Here is a 20,851-nt window from a genome sequence, read left to right on the forward strand (position 1 = left end):
CTCCACTGTCTTAATCTACTGCTCAACCATTTCAAAATGATGTAACTCACCTTTAAGTGTCATTTTTAGCTCAAGTAATGCTGTCAGCTGGAAGGAAATATAATTTGTGAGTTCTCCCCCTTGCAGTATAAGTATAGCCCGAATACAGGTCTAGACCATGGGCCATTTCACTACACTGAGAAGGAGTGCTTCAGCATAACATGCCGTGTGACTGTCCCAAAATATTCTGTTTAATGCAGAAATCGGCATTATAGCACTGCCTGTCCCTGTCAGCACTGAAAATATCTTTACTGAAGTCATCTAGAAATAGATCCTATGGAGGGGATGGGCATGTTTATTCCAGTTCGTGTCCACTCACTCATTTGCATATCTCCTCCCTCCACGCTGAAAATACCAGCTGAGAGAGGGGAAATTAGAAATTAGAGCAGATAGGCGCATCAGAATTCCCTGCGTTTATTCCCGGACTCTCTGTTCAGCCTCTCTGACTCTCTCTGATACTGAAAGAACAATCACTCATTTGTGGTTTTATAGCTTCCTGAGAGCGACGCTGCCTACATCTCCCACGGCTACGGACACTGTGAAGGGCAGAAAAGAAACACAGTCAGGAAATATGTGTGACTCTCATGGCTGGAGGGAATGTGAAAGGACTGAATAAATAAGGCCTGTTTTTTTAATCTTTCATAACCAATCAATCATCACTCATAAATGTGCAAACTCAAATCCAGTGATGAGCTCACTGAAACTACAAAAGACCAACTCTCCAGAATATAGTTGTCTGATCAATGGAGCAATCAGGGACGGTATAATGAAAAGGTATTATTGGGGGGAGTCATTTATGAGTTTGGATCAATATGCAATACACAACTGTTTTCTCAGTATATCAAGTAGCATCCTGTAAAGCAGCTGATCCTGCAAAATGCCCACTTTCCACATTAGGTAGAAAGTGTAATATGATGATGTGGAGAGTTTCATTTAATTGACCTGACAGCCAACAACTCATTAGCAGTTTGGAGCTGACCGTGAGTGAGTCTAACTGCTCAGGTGAAAGAGTGCTCTGTAATCTTCTGCAGTATAGTCAAACATTGTTAATCTATAATGGGCAGATTATCTCTGGCAGTGTTGGTGTTGGTCAGTAAGAGGGACTCTTACTGTGAGTAATATGCAAATGCATTGGTTCTAACTGTAAAATGTGCCAAACTGCTTTCAGACAATGAAATGCCACAATTCACAGTCATTTCAACTTTTTCAAATGAACTATTATACGGAATACAGTGGTTAATATAAATCAATCATTTGCAAAGCATGTCTAGTATCTGCAAATTGAGCTCATCCACTATTTTGGCAAATTTCACACGTAATCTATTATTTAAAATGTCGTCCATTTTCTTTACACAGAAGTCAGGACAATCTTACTGAAAACTGGGATTAACAAATGACACAGTATTGCGCAAAAAACATGGTTTAAAATGGGTGGTCAAGAAAGAACTGCCTGAAATAGCCTGTACATTATTTCACGTGCCTGTTTTTCACCTGATGCGGGGACGTCTTCGTAGTAGCGCACTGAATTTTTCACAAGATGGCAGTAGCGGACCTAGATTGAGCTAGCAGATGGTAACTCGTTCAATAGAGATGTACTTCAGTCCGCCGAGGGAGCAAAATCGGTGTAGCCTAGCCTACTTTACAGTTTGTGAAAATGTCATCTATTTTTATTTATTTATTATTATTTTATCAGACGTCCTGCTCATTAGAGAATGAAGTAGATGTATTCTGTGTAGTCTATGTATGCCGTGATCGTCACCTATGAATGGATGAATTTAGGATGACAATTACCGGCACCATATTGGCGCTCGGTGAAGTGTGCGGATTAATTTTTAAGGTTTTATCATGCAGTTTGTGAAATCTCTCTCTCTCTCTCTCTCTCTCTCTCTCTCTCTCAAACAAACAAACAAACAAACAAAACTACGGAAGGCTGGTTAGGATTACAAAATAGGAGATTTCACATACCTTGGCTTGCATTTGTGACATCATTTATCGTGAGTCCCTTTGGGGATCAATTCCAATACCAATGCAATAATTGTGGCTTACTACATTATGCAACTTATTATGAGGTAGGCTGTCACATTAACTGCAATTGTTTAGAAAAAATGAAATGTGAACTGTTCTTTTCGACAGCCCATGTGATAATTTCCTTCTTAAAACCAGAATAAATATTCTTGAACATATACTACCATCTACCGGAAGTCGGAAGACACGTACATTATTTATAGCCACACTCCACATGCAGTGAAATATTTGGGTCAAACTTTCCCCTGATCTGTGAGAAGAGTATTGTAGTTAGACGTAACATTGGAGCACATTTGACAAGAACTCCTGAATGTATATTCTCGAGTATGAAACATAACTAAATACATTTTGCATGCGCTGTAGTATTTAAAAAACCACAATGGCTTCCGTCATCTTTATCGCAGTCACTAAGTTGATTGTGCAATTATCTATTAGGCTACTTAATTTGTACACTAGGGGGAAAGAAATATCGATATTCGGAACGGAGCCGTTCTATTTAAAGCCACATGGGTAATGCCCTTTGCATTACTTCCCCAGAGTTTAAGTGGGGGAAATGGAAATGACTATGAATTAGGAGGGAACAGTGACCAAAGTCAGAGGATATGCTTATCGGAGGGCATGCAGACAACATGATGTGTTTTCTTAAAAGAAAACCATTTCATCCAGTTGCACCCTCCAATTAGATATTAGATAAGTCCAAGTAGCCTACAAAAAAATATGCTTAGGATTACATAATGTACGTTATATCCTGACAGCTATAACCTGACACAAGATAAAATGCTAATTATTTTAAGTCGTCTAGAAACGGAGTTTAGACAAATTAGGTTTTGAAATGTCCATTTACTTTATGTTTGTAGTTTTTCAATAGGGGAGGGGCAGGAGCGCGGTATACCGGAAGTGAACGTCACTGACACAGGAATGGACTAAAAAAAAACAGTATCACGAGGAGAATGTCAAAAAATTTCCCGAGGAAATAACAATTTCTTCTGAAGAGGATGATTTGTAGTATCCAAGGCGACACCAAGGCATTGGAGAGGTAGGGTGGTCTCGTAGCGCAGTCTCTGTGATGACAGCTAGGTAGTTAATGTTTTGCATCCAAGGCCAGATTTCGTTTCTGACTCTATAGCCAGCTTTGTGCGAACACACAGGTTGCCCATCTAAATCCAGATTGTTCGGTAGGTGATTATTCGTATCATTTTTGTAAATGATGTGTATACAGATACAACTCATAGCTGTTTCTTGAAACACGCAATCGCTTGAACCTTGGATTGCTTGCGGTGATCGCTGGCCGGCGATCTACGTGCTTTCCCTGACTGAGATCTAGTCCAAATGGTGGAGTTTGTCTCAAAATTCTGTCAGGCCCCGGAGCCAAGTGATGCTGCTGCCTGGAAACAACCCGTTTGGAGTGAATAAGCAACCGAGTTGAAGTTGGCGACATGCAAATCCATGTTAGATTGCTTTTTATGTCATTATGACAATGCATTACACTGTAATGTTAGGCATTAGGGCGATGTGTGTAGCTAGCTAATTAACGATGTATAGTTTATTTTACGTGCATTAGTGTTATATTATAATAGAGATACTAAGCTAGCTAGTTGGGTACCTGGTAAGTAATCTTGTTAACGTTACATCAATTTATACTGTATGCACATTAATATTAGCTAATGTTTGACGTGTCTAATTATCATCGAACCCTATGGACACGGCCTTGCCAGGCAAATTGATAATATGAGCAACACTATGTTGGCGAGCGATTATTATGGATGAATTTTATAGTTTTTATTAACTGTAGACTAGCTACAAGTTTGGTAGATATTTTTGTTGTTTATGATCTGCTCCAAGTTGGTATGATGCTGGTGTTGTTATGGGAGCTTACGACCATGCAAAAGCTATTGATCCACGTTTCCTTCTGTTTTACCTCTTCAAAACTAAATAACTTCTGGCAAAATTGTTTAGATTGCAAGTAGCCTAGTGCACTATACTGTCGCTTCAAAAATATCGTTAAATACTTGTATTGCTGTCTTATGACAAAGTCGTTTTTCGATGGTAAAGTTAGCCAGAGTCTATAGAAATTAATCTGTTGCGTGTGAAGAGCATTCTTAAAATATGCGACTTACATGTGAGAGGTAGACGTGCGACGGCAATATCACGGAGACGCCCCTCTTAGCGAACACCGTGTCCTTAAGATGACGTCTCTTAGATCAAAGTAAAACATGTCTCTTGGATACGATGGTTTCATTTTATTTCATGGATAAGATCATTTATTATGTATTCTTGTTTTCTCGTCTGATTTGAAGTAGTCTCTCTTGCACACAGATAGTGCAGATCTTCTGTCGTTTCACGAGATTTACATCGTCACATTATCCAATCACTTAAAAAGTAATGCTTCGAATGGCAGATGAACGCTGATAGATTCGATTAGGTTTTTCAGCGTCAGTTTAACTGCACGTTTCCCGTTTTCAGCCCACAGTGCTTGTATTGTTTTAAACTATTTTGTATGTGCAAACCTCTTTATTTTACCTGTGATTAAATTCTGTCGAGGAGGTATGGTGCCACATCAGTCAGTCTCGAGTAGCCTATATGTGAGAAGCCCGTTATATAATAAGCAACTGAAGGAAATTAGTTGAGCTGCAGGTGTTGAAGGGTAGAATGTTTGTTTTCCTTTTATATTTTCAATGATTGATTGAGCCATTACTCCATAAAATACGTTTATTTATTTATTTTGAAGATGGTTGTGTTCCCCCAAGGAAACTTGTATTGTTTATTTTTTGGCCTAAGCACAAACATCTCTGTTCAGCCCCTCCCTCTTCTGAAAGCTGAAAAAAGCACAAGGTCTTTAAGCCAAAAGTCCCACACCACATCCAGCTCTAAAGTAGTTTTTCTAGGAGATACAAGTACTAACCAAGCCTGTCCTGCCCAGCTCCTTACTTTTAGCTGTAGGAAACTCTCCCCATATTTTAAATTTATTTCCCAATTTGGTGCTACCTGCCCCATCACAACAGCATCGTCTTCCATCTTTCGGGAGGAGCTCCCTTTCCCTCTGCAGTCCAGCTGCTGAGCTGTGCAACTATTGCACTGGTGGACTGCAGTGCTTGCACAACTGGAATGAGCAGACTTTTAGGCACGCAATGACCAGAGGGGGCAGTGTTGCCCTGTGAGATAGGGAATACCCTGCCGACTTCAGCCCTCCCACTTTGGGTGAGGCTGTAGTCACATAAGCACCCTGCAGGACCCCTGGTTTCTGACAGCACTGCCGCAGTCAGCAATAGATTCTGTGATAATAGACTGTGGGGCATACCAGTGCTTTAGGTGGAAGTGTCACCCAAGAGCCCATAATCAATCCATGTCCAAGCTTTTTGCACGAAGCAGAAAAATCCAGGACAGCCCCAGACACCAGAAGTGATGGCCCTGCCTATTTTTTTGGGTGGTTGGGCGTTTTGTGTGTCAGTCATTTCTGCCTGTGATGGTATGACCCCTTTCCTTGATGTGGGACACGTACTCAACAGGGTTCAAGTTCTTGGTACAATTCAGAATAAAAAGAATTAAACAAGTACAGCTGTAGCATCGCAGTTGGCTGTCATCGATAGCGGAGAACCGAGAAAAGGGAAAGAGGAGAGCAGCGTTCCATGGGCTATGTGTGCTCCACAAGTGTGTGTGTGTGTGTGTGTTGTCACAACTGTGTGTACCATTGCTCCAGCTCCTTACAGTCCTGATTGTACCCCAGGCCTCATAGTACTGTCCAAGATCAGGTACTCCTTGGTTCTGGTGGTCAGGGTGTGTGGTCTCTGCTTGGTGCTCGGTTATGGGTGTGTGTTGGCCTGCAGCTGTCAGACGGCTGCATCTCGAAGGAGGGCAGATTGTATCGCTGGGGTTAAACTGCTGAGTCATGCGCGAACAACCACCACCCAGACAGAAGGGAAGCAACAGCATGAAGAGGGTTACTCAAGAACATACGTAGCTTCATGCTTGTTGGGTTTTTTTTCCAGGAAGACTATATCGATACAGGAAGAAAGGCTTGGCCAGAAGAGTATATTTGTGAAGAAGTTAAGACCTTCTGACAACTAAAGGAAGCGACTGATTCCATTTCTCAGTATCTGTAGATGTGGTTTTCCACCGCCTGCCTAGGCTTATTTTTTATTGGTCAGCAATTGCCGTGGAAAATACCGGTTTGTGTTCATATTCAGAAGTTCACAGATTCTCCCCTTGTGCTGATAATGGGCACAGAACAAACCCACAATTCAACTCCAGCTCTGTCAGTATGGAGCATGACTCAGTTGGTCTGGGTGTCACTGGTGAGGGTGTCATACTTGTACAGCATGTGCTCTGGCAGCTGTATCACACTAATCCTGCCAAAAGTCACCTCAGATAATTGTTTCACGACTCCAGTTCTTTGCTCCAGTTCTTTCGTGCAACACAGAGAAGTGGATCTGTGCAGCGTCTCTTTTCACTGATGTCTGTGACCCAAGCAAGTCGACACACACACAATCCCCCCCAACACACATTTTTGATTGCGTGCGATAGACAGAATCTGGATGGAAAGACATCTGGATGCTGAAGCCAAGTCCCCTCTCACATTCCTGTCCAGATTAAACTGTACGTAGGGTTGACGCTCGCAGACAGAATTCAATGGGAGACTAATCACAGTTTCTCTTGTAATTCTGATTGCGTACATGATCGCCACCTGTATGCAGCCAGATAATTCTCCTAATAGAACGCTGATGAAATTGTTGCCATGGTGAGCTGAGAAGTGGAAGAGTAGATGTGGAGGAGGGTAGGAGATGAGACGCCTACGGGCTGACGGACACCTGTAGATTGTGTCTGTCCCTGCACTGTTGCTCGCTAAAGGAAAACCTGGGAGACTGAGGAACTGTTGTTATTTTCCATAGGCAGAAGGGAAAGCTGCAAACAAGAGTGGTGGGCCTGTGTATTAATAGGCACCGAGGACGGTTTGCCTGACTGAAAACGCACTTTATATTGTCATACTGAATTAGGCACTTTTCTAACTTAAATATAGCCTAGGCGTTTTCTTATTTTGGATCATGATTTTGCCTCTTTTCAGTTGATTTATTTGTCATCTGTAGGCTAGTACATATCTTTTCAGCATTTCCCACTATGGAGCAAAGGCCATGTTGTACAGTAGCCTGTATGGTTTTATACCAGATGTCTACAGCAGGCCTATATGGACTTTTTTTCTTTTATTTCCTGTGACTTCATAAGGTTATATAGTTTTCTATAGATTTTTACCCATATTACTTTATGGTGTTATTTCATACAGCCCGTCTCCTGAATTATGCATTTATTGACTAATTCAGATCAACGTCAAGACATTTTGAGTCTTTATGAATAAGAAATAGCAGTGTGCTGCAGGCATCACAGGGGACTACCTGCTAACACAGGCATGAGCAGTTCTTCAGTCACTAATGGTACCACTGATGGTGCCTGTAATTGACGCTATTTAAGGTTAAAAAAGGATCAAAGTGGACTGAACAGTGAGCTGGAGGGTATTTGAGTTGATTTACTCATGCTAAATAAATTCAATTTCTCAGTTGGCTTAATCGAATGCAGTCTGGAAGGATCTCTTTCATTGGGCTTGATTGTGGACTGTTAGAACCACGCTTGTGGAATTGAGTAGAATCACACAAAGGCCACTGTTGTCCTGGGGTCTTGCCAGTAGTTAGGGTGGAGGTTAGAATACAGGATCTTGTGTAAGTCATTCAGAGTAACTTGCGTAAAAATCCTGCTTTGTAAATGTGTTACAAAATGGATCCGTTGTTGAAATGTAGGCTACGTTTTGTCGTTTTGTCAGGGTATCGGACCATCCAATGGATAAAAACAATGCTTTCTTGCATGGAATACATACAGCTAGAGCAGATTTGTTGTGAAAAATTTAATTGTACAAATCCAATGCCCTGTTTTTTGGGGAAGTTTTAGGCTAACTTTTGCAAGTAAGGAGTATGTTTTTACTGTAAACTCCTGGATAAACAACTTCAGTGGGACCAGAGCTCAGATAAACTGGCAAAAAGTAAAATTAGCATGGCAGCTGGCTCCGTTTCAAAAAGTGAATATGCAAAATTAATCCATTAAACAAACCGGTTTTGTTCACAATTCTTTTTGTTTTCATAGCATGGCAAGCATAGACTTTCATAGCACGTTAAGCATAGACTGTCAGTCTCATACAATGGGGAAGGTCCAGTAGTTTGTCCTTGCGCTAGTATAGAATATGGACGCACTGTTAATATACTGCACTTGTGAAAGTTTCAAATTCATTCGGCTGTCCATCACCATTATAAATTAATAATTTAAGTTAATCATTACTTAATCAGTTAATGAATAATCATCATTAACATTTAAATGAGGGCATTGGATAATCCAGTAGTTTGCTTGTTAAGCAGGAGGCAGTTATACCAGAGTTCACTGTATTTTGTAATTAGCATTGTGCTGATGATCATTGAACAGCAGATTCCCCAGTAGGACACTGCGGTTGTACCCTTGAGCTTAACCTGCATTGCTCCAGTATATATCCAGCTGTATAATTGGATACAATGTAAGTCGTTCTGGATAAGAGCGTCTGCTAAATGCCTGTAATGTAATGTAAGAGTGCACTTGCTACTGGGTAATGTAGTTGCACTGTCCAACTGATTCCACCAGGGGGCGGTAATAAGAGCGAAGGGAGGTCCAGCACTCACCACTCTGCTGTAGACCAGCTGCAGTCTGGTTTATCTGTTTATTCTGATCCACACCTGAGCCCTTATGCCCCCGGCACGTAGCTTTCAGAGGTGGCGCATATTCTTCATTGCTAGAAAAAAAGGATTATGAAAAAGCATTAATGCTCGGAGAAGTGGACACACAGAGCTGTGTAGGACTCAGAAATGTTGTTCGGGTGGGAGGATTATGAGGAAAATGGAATTTCTAGAAGTATGAACAGAGAGAGGAAGAGAGAGAGTGTGAGAGAGAGAGAGAGAGAGACTCTGTGTGGTGCAGCAGAACTGTGCTGTTGCTGCACTCAGATTCGGATGGATGGAGATGTTTGGAGGTACAGGGGAAATTGTGGTAGTTTGTGTCCCCCAGGCATGCTTTTTGATGGGAGGAGGCTGCTACTACCGGATATTAAATCTCAGGATCGATGAGAGCAGAGCGGTGCCTCGTGCTCCCCTCTCACCAGAGTTCTTCAGCGCACCTCCAGATCAGGCCATCTGGGAGCTGGGGCTTGTAATCGGTTGCCAGATTTACCACTACTCCATAAGAATTGCAGTCATTCTCAGATTGCTTATTTGCCGATTAACATTCTTGAAATTTTTAACATTTCTGTACATTCTTATGGGGACGTACTGAGGAAACTAATGGGAGGGGGTTTTAAGTGAACAAACTGTTGAAAAATCACAAGCACTAAATTACTTGTGTGAAAGGGTATCACTACAGGAGTAGCCTATATCTCACCTAGGTCACTCCGTCTTTACCCCGCAATTTTATAAGGGGAAGGAGAATTACAAAAATAAAATCTCTGCATTATTTATTTGCTCAGAGGGTTGGCTGTATTCTTAGCTACATTCACTCAGTCTTTCCCTTTGAACAGCTGGGCATCTACTCAAGCTTTCAGATTAATTACCTTGACTGAACTGTGCGAAGTCTGTGCCCCACCAGGGAATTGAACCTGCAAACCTTTGTGCTAGGCCACACCACTGCCTTTAAGGGAGATGCCCCTTAAATGGCATTGAATGGTCAGATTGATCATTTATCTTACCTGTATGCTTGATCATTTAGATCTTTGTGTGTAACGTTGTTACAAAATAACTCCAGTAATACCCAGCAGAATAATCCCCTGGCTGGGCGAAGCCTGTAATAGTAGTCCAAGGTTTTTGGGCCTACCTTGTAGTCATGTAACTGTCTGAGCCATGAATAGGGTTACACTCGCTCTGTCGGCTCAGTCAGTGACAGAAGGTAATGTTAGCAAGCCTGATAACTTTAAACTTGGTCAAAATGCCAACAGTGAAACTTCTGAAAGTGTGGCTGTATTTTATGCAGAAGGATTCAAACAATAGGACATGCTTTTGCAATAAAAAAGATGTTCTTTAATGTCCTCATTCCCAGTACCAATTTAGGCACCGTTTAGGGTATTTTTAGCACAGGTACCGTAAAAATTTGAACGATTATCCTGCAATTGGCTACTTTGATCAGTTGTTGTTATTGGTAGATGTAGCTAAATGTCCTGTGTGGAGAATTATTGATTGTGGTACTGGAGCTTTTGTGCTGATGAAATCGGCAGAAAAAAAGAATAAAACACAAAATAATCTTATATGGGGCTTTATTGTGTGAAGTTGTATCTGAATTTTGTGTATACTTGAGCCGTAACTTGGTGGATGGCATACATGGCATCCCAGTAATACCCACACTTCTTTTTGACTGAGCTTCATTTTGGTTTTCTCTAATTGGTAAAAGGGATGACATGCATAGGGAGATAGAAACATGAGTACATAGAGGGTGTTTTAAAGGAAGCCACTTCTTTGTACTCGCACATTAATAGCATTAAAAGCGAACGTTAACAGCTTTAAAGCATAGCCGCTGGAGGGTACGGTGAATGAGGGGAAGTTGTACAGAACAGAAGAGATAAGTCTGTGGTGGGAGAGGAGTATTAAGCTGTTATTTCTGTTGTGGTGCTGGCGTTTTAGTTGTGCAGGAGTTCTCGATGAGGCGGCAAGATTGTTTTCTTGGTGTGGGACCCAAATCCCCATCTACTGCTCCGCAATGCAGAGATTACCACACTGCCAGAAGGCCCTCTTGGCAGGGCCCAATATCCTGCTACAGCCGTTTCTTACTGACTACGCCTGGCTGGGTGTGATTGATTTAAGTCCAGTTGGTAAATGAGAGATTATATGAAGTTTGAGGTTTACATTTAAAAGAAATGTGTGTGTTGTGTATTTTTGTAAGCCGGGGACAAGGTCTGGCCTGAGTCCAGGTTTTGGTGGATTCTGTGATGATGTTTAATCTTTGGAGTACGATGTAGGCTAAATAAGAGTTCTTATTTATGTTCCAGCTGAGGAAATGTTTGGTTTCTTGGCAGTTGATAAAAAGATGAATGTCAGGTCAAGGGTGTTTGTCTTCCGCTCAGCCGTCTGCGCGGGATGGACTCTGACGAGCGGGGCGCAGTCGGCAAACCAATCTCATGGGGGTCAGCGCTGGACTCTTGTGTGTCTGTCTCCAGGGCAACGCGTAGCTAAATGGAGTCGGAGCAGCTCTTCGGCAGCAGCACCCCCTACAGGAACAGCTACAACAGCATCACCAGCGCCAGCAGCGACGAGGAGCTGCTGGATGGCGCCGGGGTGGTCATGGACTTCCACACCACCGAGGACGACAACCTGTTAGACGGGGACGCCTCCCCAGGTAGGACACCTGGCTGGAGCGGGCGCAGCTGCGGTGAGCTCCCGTGGACGTCGCCCCCTTTGATCCCGCCCCCATCGCTTTGGTCCTATCAGCCGTTGCAGGAGAAATGTCTCAGAGGTCCTCTGCTTCCACATCTTAAGCACAGCACCCTGCCTCTGGCACCTCCCAGTCACTACCTGCTTTGTTCATCTGCTGTTCCATACCAGTTGTTCTGTAGCTGCCATTCAGTACTGGTTATTCTGTCCCCGCAATTCCGTACCCACTGTCCTGTACCTACCGTTTTATACTTGGCGTTCAGTAACTGCCATTCCGTACCCACCATTCCTTACCCGTCTTCCCGTACCTACGGCTATATACCTGCTGCTCTGTATTTGCCATTCTGTAGCCGCCATTTTGTGCCTACTGTTCCATGCCTGCCGTTTTGTTTCCGCAAACCAATATATGCCGTTCTGAACCCGCTGTTCCGTACCTGCCATTCCGTGCCGCCCACTCCGTACCTGCTGTTCTGCATCTGCTGTTCCACACCTCCTTGTTTACGTTCTGCCCTTTTCTCATGGCTATTCCTCTCAATCTTCATCCATGCTGTTTATCCAGTCTTCCTCATCCACGGTCTTCCAGACTTCCTCTTTCTTTGCTGTTCCATGCATATGTGATTCATGCTGTTGCCTCTGAAACCAACCGCAGTCACATAGCTGCCATTTTGGCAGCTGCACGTGCTGGTCTTATGTATGAAATACCATAGATGAAGTTGAAGACTTGCCTGGGATCCAGGTCAAACATGAGAACTGGTGACTGGTGAATAACAAAAGCCATTTCTAGGCTTGCCAGGCTGCTATTTGTACTGCTAACACAAGTATCTTTCCTTAGAAAATCTCTTTGAGGTCTTACTGTAGGCCACGTGGCCTTGGTCTACTCACCAATGCTCTTTATACCCTTGATGGCTCCAATATAAATTGTTGTTTTGCTGGAATAAATGTGATTTAATGTGAATGTGAAGTACTAGTGTTTTCCACAGTCTCTTTCTTATCTGTGGTTTATCACGAGCACAGGTGGACACAGAGCATTTCTTGTGTCCATGTGTCTGTGGTAAAGATGTGAACTTTTAGTAATATTCCCCCCCACTGAGACCACAGAGATGATGCCAGAATGTTTCTGAATGCCCTTGTGTGTGGATTTAAACCATTCAGTCCATGTAGCCTTTCTTGAGGCTAACTTCTAAAAACTTTTGACTTCCTAACAAAAGTGTGCATCACTATGAACAAATGGACACAATATCCAGGTGTGTTTCTCCTGCAGTATTTATAATTCATTAGAAATGTGAGGCTGTTATTATGGGTGGTGTTTTATTGAACACAGTGATATGGGGCCTTTGTTTGTTTGTGGAAGCGGATTGTGTTTCACAGTCGTCAGGAAATCTCTTTCCGCCAAGCGGCTAAATGTGCCTCCATCACTTCTCTCAACGGTAGGCAAAACGACAGAACCTAGCATCTGTAAACAGATTAACCTGGACAGAAAGACTGTCCCTTTCCCTTCCACTCCTTTTTTGTCGGAGACACGGAACAGATCAAGCTCGTATTAAAAACACTGACAGGGCTGTAGCGTGACTCATCTTCAAAGCCCCTGTCCAGTGCATGGATACGCCCCTGTGGTCCGGTATGGAATCTGGGCGGTGGCAGTGCTGTGTACAGTCGGCAGCTCCACAGAGAACGGCTCGGTTCACTGTGGTGTCTCCCAGGTATGGGAGAGTTTCAGTTGGCCAGAATGACAGCATCTCATTGCACAGTATAAACTCACCCCTTGTTGAGGCACTTGCCTGTTCATCTCTTGGGTTGCACATGGAGCGTCTTCCTCCGACTTGTGTCTGTGTGAGCTCAGCTGTGTTGTGAGGAGAGGCTTGCTTTGCATGCTTCAGAGTAGCCACCCCCCCCCATCCCAAGAGTGTCGCTCAGTGGTATGAGTCACCGGGACCTTCCCCTTCCCATGCCCCACCCCCTGCCAAATGTATTCTTATTGGGCAGAGAAGAAAATTCCTGCTCTATCTCTGGAACATTGCTTTCACCAGAATGAACTCACCTCCTAATCACTAATCAGTTAAGACTACAATTCACTGCGTGACCCCTTCAAAGAGAAAAAAGCCTGCAATTTGCTGCAGTCAATGATTTCTAAGCGTGCCGTTTGTTTGCATGTGCTGATAATGGTGGTGTGTTAATTCAATGAGAGTGCTTAGTAAACATGTGTGAATTCCTTACTTTCCACCACCACGCTCTCATTTTTTAGTTGGGTGCAGTGGAACTGCTCCCCATTCACTTTTACACGTCAGGTGGCCAGATCCTGTTGAAGCCCAAAACTCCCTAAAGATGACAAGCTGCGCCTCTCTCAGAGTAACACTGGGTGGGTTTACGGGAATGGAAATGTGCCCCAGAAGCTTGAGTTCAGCAGGACGAATGTGTTCGTCAGCTTTCAGCAACATCCGAGCGCTGGGAGGAAGTCCGGCCCATTGGATGGGGGAGGTTCAGTCTTGTTAAACTTATTTGGCTTATGACCACACATGTTTCTGCGAAATTTGGATTTGCTTATTACAGGTATTACTGGGCCTGCAGCCATTTGCTACGTGGGAATTTATTTATGGGAAATACATACCCCGCTTTTCAATATGGGTTACCGATTTTTCTCATGAGCTCACAAGCTGTGCGATAGAGCTACTAAGTTTGGGGACCCTTGAGAATCTGAATGTGGTGGCCAATCCATGGATCCTGCTGTAGACATACACAGGCTCAGAGAGGCTTTTTTGCACTCCAGTGCCATAATAATTACTGCCTTTACGCAATACCTCTTACCGCACACAGATCAAAAGCAATGACTCATGAATGCCGTTGTAATGCATGTGATGTTATATGCCCAGTTCTCTTAATTTGACTTTGAAAGCAGGACAAAGGCTCGGACCTTCCGCTAGGAAGGACTTGTAGGTTGTCACTTGTACATATTTGTTTTTGTGAGGGGTCACATGACTCTCATACCCAATGGAATGAGGTTGTGTCTGGGTGGGGGTAGACGGCTGCAAAGGTAACCGCCTCACACAAGGGAGGCCTTCCAGTGCATTGAAGGTGCCTGTGGACAGATGAGGTGAACACTCAGCTACTGAACTGGACTGAGGTGTTTATGGGCTGCAGGGGGGAGGGCAGCTCCAATACTAGAAGAGCCAGTTCCATGCTACAGATGTGCCTTTTGAAATAGCGGCTGACATTCACGCTGAGAGGTGGGTGAGTTGGCGGAGAAGAGAGGCTCCCGGCAGATCCTGTGACCACCACCACCACCCTCCCTCCCTCTCATCAGAAATGAGGCTCTCCTCCTGCTGGCCTACGGACTGTTTGACTGTGCGATCGTTCGCGGGTAAGAGAGGAGCTGGCGAGCGAGTTTGACGGGTGGAGTTTGTGTGTCTGACGGCCTGAGGTGCTACGTGATTCGTGCTATTTTTGTGTGTTCCTCCGGCTGTGCCACGTGTTGCTACGCGGGTGTAGGGTTTCGCCCTCACTGTGTTCAGCTGATCGCCCTGGACGGGGGGACCCGACAGGGCTGCTCTGCTCCCGACGTGACCGAGGCAGCAATTCGACAATCGGTTGCGCCTTTGCTTCGCCCCCAAGGCCGTATGGCGGCCGCACTACGCCAGCAACTCTCGCTTGGACATTTTTACAGATTGATGAGGACTTAGACGGGTGACATCATTCGGTCCTGTACCATATCTTGGCAATGACAGCATTGCTGTAAGGTAGGGGTTTCAGAACTTTTTCCCATTATTTTCTCTCTTGCTCTCGCTCTCTTTCTCTTGCTGTCGCTCTCTTTCTCTTGCTTGGTAGACAACTGTGAGCCCCAGAACTCGCTCTCTCTGGCATTTTCTTCCTGTGGCATGACTCGTCGTTTTCTCTCTCACTCCCTCTCTTTCTCCCTCTCACTCAGCACTGTGTACACAGCATAGTGTAACTGCTATCTCTGTGCAGTTATTTACGATGAGGAATTAGTGGGTCCAGTTGAATGCATTTGATTGGGATGTTGAGCAGAGACTACGGTGGCACTATACACTATAGTGTACACAATGATGAGATAGGGATAAAGAGAGGGAATAAGAGAGAGACAATGAGTCATGGCACTATACGCAGACTTGGTGTGTCCAGTTGAATGCATTTGATTTGGATGTTGAGCAGAGCTTTCAAAATCAAGTGGAAGGATCGGCTCAGAAACGCTAGCAGCTCACGTCTGTTTGTGCCCTGTTGGGAACCGTGTTTTCCTTTGCATGGCTGTTCTGCTGAAGGGTTATGCTTCCATACGACCACAGGCTTATGGCCAGGTCGCTTTTGCTCAGTGCGGTGAGAACCCCTTTGCGGGTTCTAAACGATATTTCTCAAACTCAAATATTTCCTTGTCTTCCTCGCTGTGGCCAGAAGCGGTGTAGGCGGGCTGTTGAAGCTGTCCTGTGTGCTGCTGCTGCTGCTGTGCGCTGCTCCTGAAACAGATTTGTCTACAGTACATTTTTAGCTGGGTGCATCTCTCAGGTTGTGTGTCGCATATGGCCCAGTGATGTGCCACATCAGGGTGAGTCCGTAGGGTGGCTGCTGAATTCATCCTATCCTGGGAGTATGGAAGTCACCTGCCAACAAAAATGGAATACAGCTATATAAATCTAATCTGGAAATGTACATCAAGATGGTATAGGAACTCAGGGTATGACTAATCCCAGACTGTACAAGGATTCCGGACTATCCTCAGATTATACAGGCATCAGGAATATTCTCAGACTGTATCGAGCATCAGGACTATTATCAGATTGTACAGGGCATCGAGACTATTATCAGATTGTACAGGCCAACAGGACTGTTCTCTGACTGTACAGGGCATTGGGACTATTATCAGATTGTACAGGGCATCAGGACTATTCTCAGATTGTACAGGGCACCAGGACTATTATCAGTTTGTACAGGGCATCAGGACTATTCTCTGACTGTATAGGGCATCAGGACTATTATCAGACTTTAGAAGGCATCGGGACTATCCTCGGACTGTACAGGGCATCGGGACTATCCTTGGCCTGTACAAGGCAGCAGGACTCAGCCTGTACCTGAGGGAGTCGGGATGGGGTCTGGCCTCATAGTCGCTTTACTTGTTCAGTAGATCTTCCAGAGTGGCTGTGGTTCAACGTGACAGGACACAGCACTGTGGAGATGACTCATTCATTCAAATCAATACAATCCCCAAACATCAGCAACAGTTAGGAGCTTCATTCATTTTTAAATCTGCAGCAGTTAGCCATTTATTAAAACAGTCAGGTATTGATTTAAAGTGATGCAATATCTAGCACCTATTTCAACTGTAATGAGGTAGGCTAATAATAAGATATTTACTGGACTGAAAAAATCAGTCAGTGCTTTTATTCATTTTTTTAAAGCAGGTAGCCTGTTAATTTTGTTCTGAAATTAATTGGTTGTGATAGTCTATATTTAAATCATAATTAGCCAGCACGCTTTGTTTGCAGAGGAACGGGAATGCTGGGCGGCCATCATGCCTGCTTACAGCGTTATCCTTCCTAAGAATAGACAGCTCCTTCCAGAGCTTCTCTGAGCCGCCTGCTGCCGTAGCCGAGCCCGGCCCTGCCATTGTGCGCTCATCCAGCCAGCGATAGATTGTCGCCCCTGGCAACCGAGCCTGTCTGCTCGCGATTGTCTTCCCTGTGATGACATCATCAGCCCCTACCCTTCAGCTGCTGCAGTGGAGCAGGCGGCCCCAGTGCAGAGCGCGCACGCGCTCACACGGTCACACGCGCTCACACGGTCACACGCACACACGCGCGCTCGCGCACAGTCTCTGGACGGCTTTTTAAAAATGGCAGCTCCGCTCCTCTCAGTCGCAGCAGCTACGGGAGAGGGGCCGTCCGCGCTGTAAGCTCCGCTTAACGCCTGTCGCCGTCGCCGTGGAAATGTCCGCCGACCCCTACTTGCCCTACGATGGGGGAGGGGACGAGATTCCCCTGCAGGAGATGCCCAAACGAGGTACGAGGCATTTCCATTTTGTTTTTTTTGCTGCCTTCCTTTTCAGAGCTGCGTTCGCTCTCTCTCTCTCTTTCTCTCCCTCTCTCTCTCCCTCCTCTCTCTCTCTCTCATTACACTGCTGCTGTTGTTGTTCAGTGAATGAAGAGGAGCTAATGGGGGAGAGCACTGTGACAAATGCCCTCCTTTTCTCCCGTTTCCATGACGATGTTATCTGGGTTCCGTGCTTGTGTCACGCTAGCTGTGGATGATTAACCTTGGCTGTGTCGACCAGGTGTATGCGCCGTGCTGGTGTGTGTGTGTGTGTGTGTGTGTGTGTGCGTGCGTGCGCGTATGTGTGTACGTGCGTGTTTTCCGGTGCGTCGACCGAGCGGGGCGCCGGGGCCGGTGGCAGATTATCCGGGCTCAGCTTTAGCGTCCCCGTCGGCGACGTCTCCATCTTTCACTCTCTGTGTGTCTCCGCGCGGTCTGGTTACAGGCGCGCTGCGTCTTCGACTGGAAAAACCTGTTGGAACGGATCCGTCAGGTAGCTTGCGCATGTGGTTCACTCCCTCAGAGTCGGTTTAAATATACCCCCCCCCACCCCCACCCCCACAGTCTCAAGCTGGGATGGAAGATTGTGCCGGACATGCAGAGTCACAATGGGTCAGCTTTCACTGTTAACTGTAAATGGATACCTGAATCGCATTCTCTTTCTTCCGTTTCCTCTCTCACAAAATCCCAAAGAAGCTCCTCATTTTGCAAAAGAAACTATTATTATTATTATTATTGTTATTATTAGCTTCAGTTGAGTTGTTATTAATATTAGTGTTACGGTATGGTTTTGTTATTTTGCAGTAGCAGTGAAAGGCTTGAGGCCCTTAAAACCTGGGGAAAATCTGTTTCCCATGACTGCTTTGGCTCTGTGGTTTGGCCTTTACATTCAGCTGTGACTGACCTGCAGCTCTGCGCTGTGCAGTAGCCTTACTCTGGCTAGCTACTCTGAGGCTGAATGTGATTTTGCCCTAATGCAGCACATCCATCGGGGCCGTTAAACGTGTACCCCCCCCCCCCCTCCCCCACCGCTGCTCCTCTGTTCTGCGCAGTTTCTGCTTCTGTATCCTGGAAAAGGTTGATGGACATTTGGGTTTTAGCGCAGGCTAACAAAGTGCAGGCTTGTTTGCGCGTGTATCGTTTAGCAAATACACTCGGCGGTGTTTAATGAAGACCCCCCCTGAGACGACACGCTTGTGTTTTGCCGCGGGCTCTCCTGGTTCCCACAGCCAATGAGCTCACACAATGGCCTGACGGGAGGGCGGCCGGACGGGCTCCCGGTTTGGGCCCGGTAATTGGGTCACGTTCATTCAGCAGCGAGGGGTCGGGGGGGTGGAGTCGTTGGCTCCCTTTATTTGAGGCGGTGTGCGGCAAGCCGCCGTGAGCTACGCGGCGGGACCGAACGGCCCGCTGGAGAAGCGGGATCGGCGCGGCCGTCGCAGGAGCCGCTGCGTTTGACTCGCTGTGCCGTTGTCGTGGCTGCGGTGCGCAGTGCGCGGCTCTGTCCTCAGCACAGTCAGCGGCGTCACACCATCTCTTACCTGTGCTGTGGCTGTGTGCTGACTGATAGAGTCAGGCTGATGTATCCTGGCATGATTCCCTATTTTTACCCCCTGCTGTAGGGTCAAGGCTTTTGAGAATGGTTATAACGAAGACGGACGTGAACCTCCACAGCTCATAGAACTTATCACTTAGCCTGATTGCCTTGGCAGGAGGACTGCCGGTGGTTTGCTTTTTGCTCTGTCGGTCCTCATGCTGTTCTTCAAGCCTTTTATATACACAACATTCAAATGGACACAACTAGCGTGTGCTAAATGGCTCAGTGTAAAATGTAAGTGTGTGCAGAGAAAACGGGGAAAAGCACGGTGTGATGCGGTTGGAACCTGCAGCCCCTCTGGTGGTTGGGCAAGTTAGAGTTAATTCCTCCTCATGCGCCCCCTCTCTCTCTCTCTCTCTCTCTCTCTGTCTCTATGTCTCTCTCTTTCATGCTGGCAGTCTGGAGGACAGATTTGTGAAGTGCCCACAGGTCATCACCTCTGTGTATCTGACTAAATCAGTGATGTGACTGCAGCCTGAGTGAAACTAGAGACCCCTCGCCAGCACAAATCACTCTACACCATGCCTGCACGTTTAGCTCCTAACTTCACTCTGTAACCGTCATTCCCCTGTCCACCTGAAGCGTGTCTGCTAACTTTGCTCCTTTTCTGTAGCAGCCATCATTCCTGGTCCTGGTGGGCCGCTGGGTCAGCTGGTTTTTGTTGTTACTCAGTTAAATCAGTCAATTAGCCTACACAGTTCATTCACCTCACCTGGTTTCTTTGGTCTGAATTGGTCGCTGATATTGAAGCAAAAACAAAAACAGGCAGACCCTGCTTCATATCAGATCACTGATAATGAATGTGCTTGGATCTTGGAGCTTTCCATGGTGTAAAGCGTCAAATAAGCTTGTTTCATTTCCTGTTTTACAAAGTTTGACCAGAGATGACCTACATATGTCGCCACTGGTGTTCAAATTTGAAGGCTATAGAAAGTATTTTGTTTGTAGCCGATACATATTTCTTTTCTAAGGAAGGGGTTTTTGCATTGTGTTTTGAGTTTTACCTCAGTGCCGTGGCCCATGGACAGATCTCCGGACATGGCTGTAATGTTTTGATCTGTGTGTAAGTTTCAGTGAGGCTGGATGGGCTGTTTCCGATTCGCACAATGGAAAAGATCAAGAGCACCGCGGGTAGTGTTCCGCTGCCAGTTGTTTCCAGTTTCTGTGAAATTCTGAGAGACGAAGTTCCCTATTCATTGTTTCTTTGTCATATCCTCGGGGATCGTGGAGACCACGTATTTGAATGAGTTTATGCTTGAAATTTTCCTGCGCCAGTGCTTTTTCCATAGGCTCCATCCATTCTGTGCGAGGGCTTCAGCAACCAGCACTGGTAGCATAGCTGTTTGTGGGAAGTGCAGATTTAAAATAATTTCCCTTCGCACTATTTGTGAAATAAAGCATATTTATTGGGATGATTTGTGTTTTTAAGGATGTCTTTTGGTTTAAATTTTTGTGGCTGGTGCCAGTGCATTTTTTTCCTCTCTCTCTAGCTCGCCATTTCTTTCTTGCTGGTACCCATTTAACACGGCCATTTTGCTTTTTCACCTTTGCGTGGCATTATTTTGTCTAACAGAGAATAAATGCTGCAGGGTTGTGTTGCTTGTTAATCAGTCTGTGAATCATGCAGATTCCCCCCACAAGGCCTGATGGGAAGGCACGCTTCAAGACTACATCGAGAGAAGTAATTCATTTAGTACATAAATTAGTGGGGTTTGTCTTCAGATACCAGAAAGAGGTGACACTG

At 45.2% G+C, this 20,851-nt stretch overlaps 1 protein-coding gene across 12 annotated transcripts in view; it reads left to right on the forward strand.

The window, feature by feature from the left end:
* The first annotated feature begins 2,944 nt into the window (after positions 1 to 2,944).
* clcn3 (chloride channel 3) overlaps positions 2,945 to 20,851 on the forward strand; it is a 39,323-nt gene continuing 21,416 nt past the window's right edge. For 3 of the 12 annotated variants that reach the window (XM_064343685.1, XM_064343691.1, XM_064343692.1), the window contains exons 1-2: positions 2,945 to 3,100; positions 11,264 to 11,475. In XM_064343685.1, coding sequence (XP_064199755.1) covers positions 11,280 to 11,475 — 196 coding nt within the window. In that variant the 5' untranslated portion in view covers positions 2,945 to 3,100; positions 11,264 to 11,279. The other 9 variants (XM_064343687.1, XM_064343693.1, XM_064343686.1 and 6 more) reach the window with 9 other exon arrangements.

The sequence above is a fragment of the Anguilla rostrata genome, chromosome 7, assembly GCF_018555375.3.
Source record: "Anguilla rostrata isolate EN2019 chromosome 7, ASM1855537v3, whole genome shotgun sequence".
Taxonomy (NCBI): Eukaryota; Metazoa; Chordata; class Actinopteri; order Anguilliformes; family Anguillidae; genus Anguilla; species Anguilla rostrata.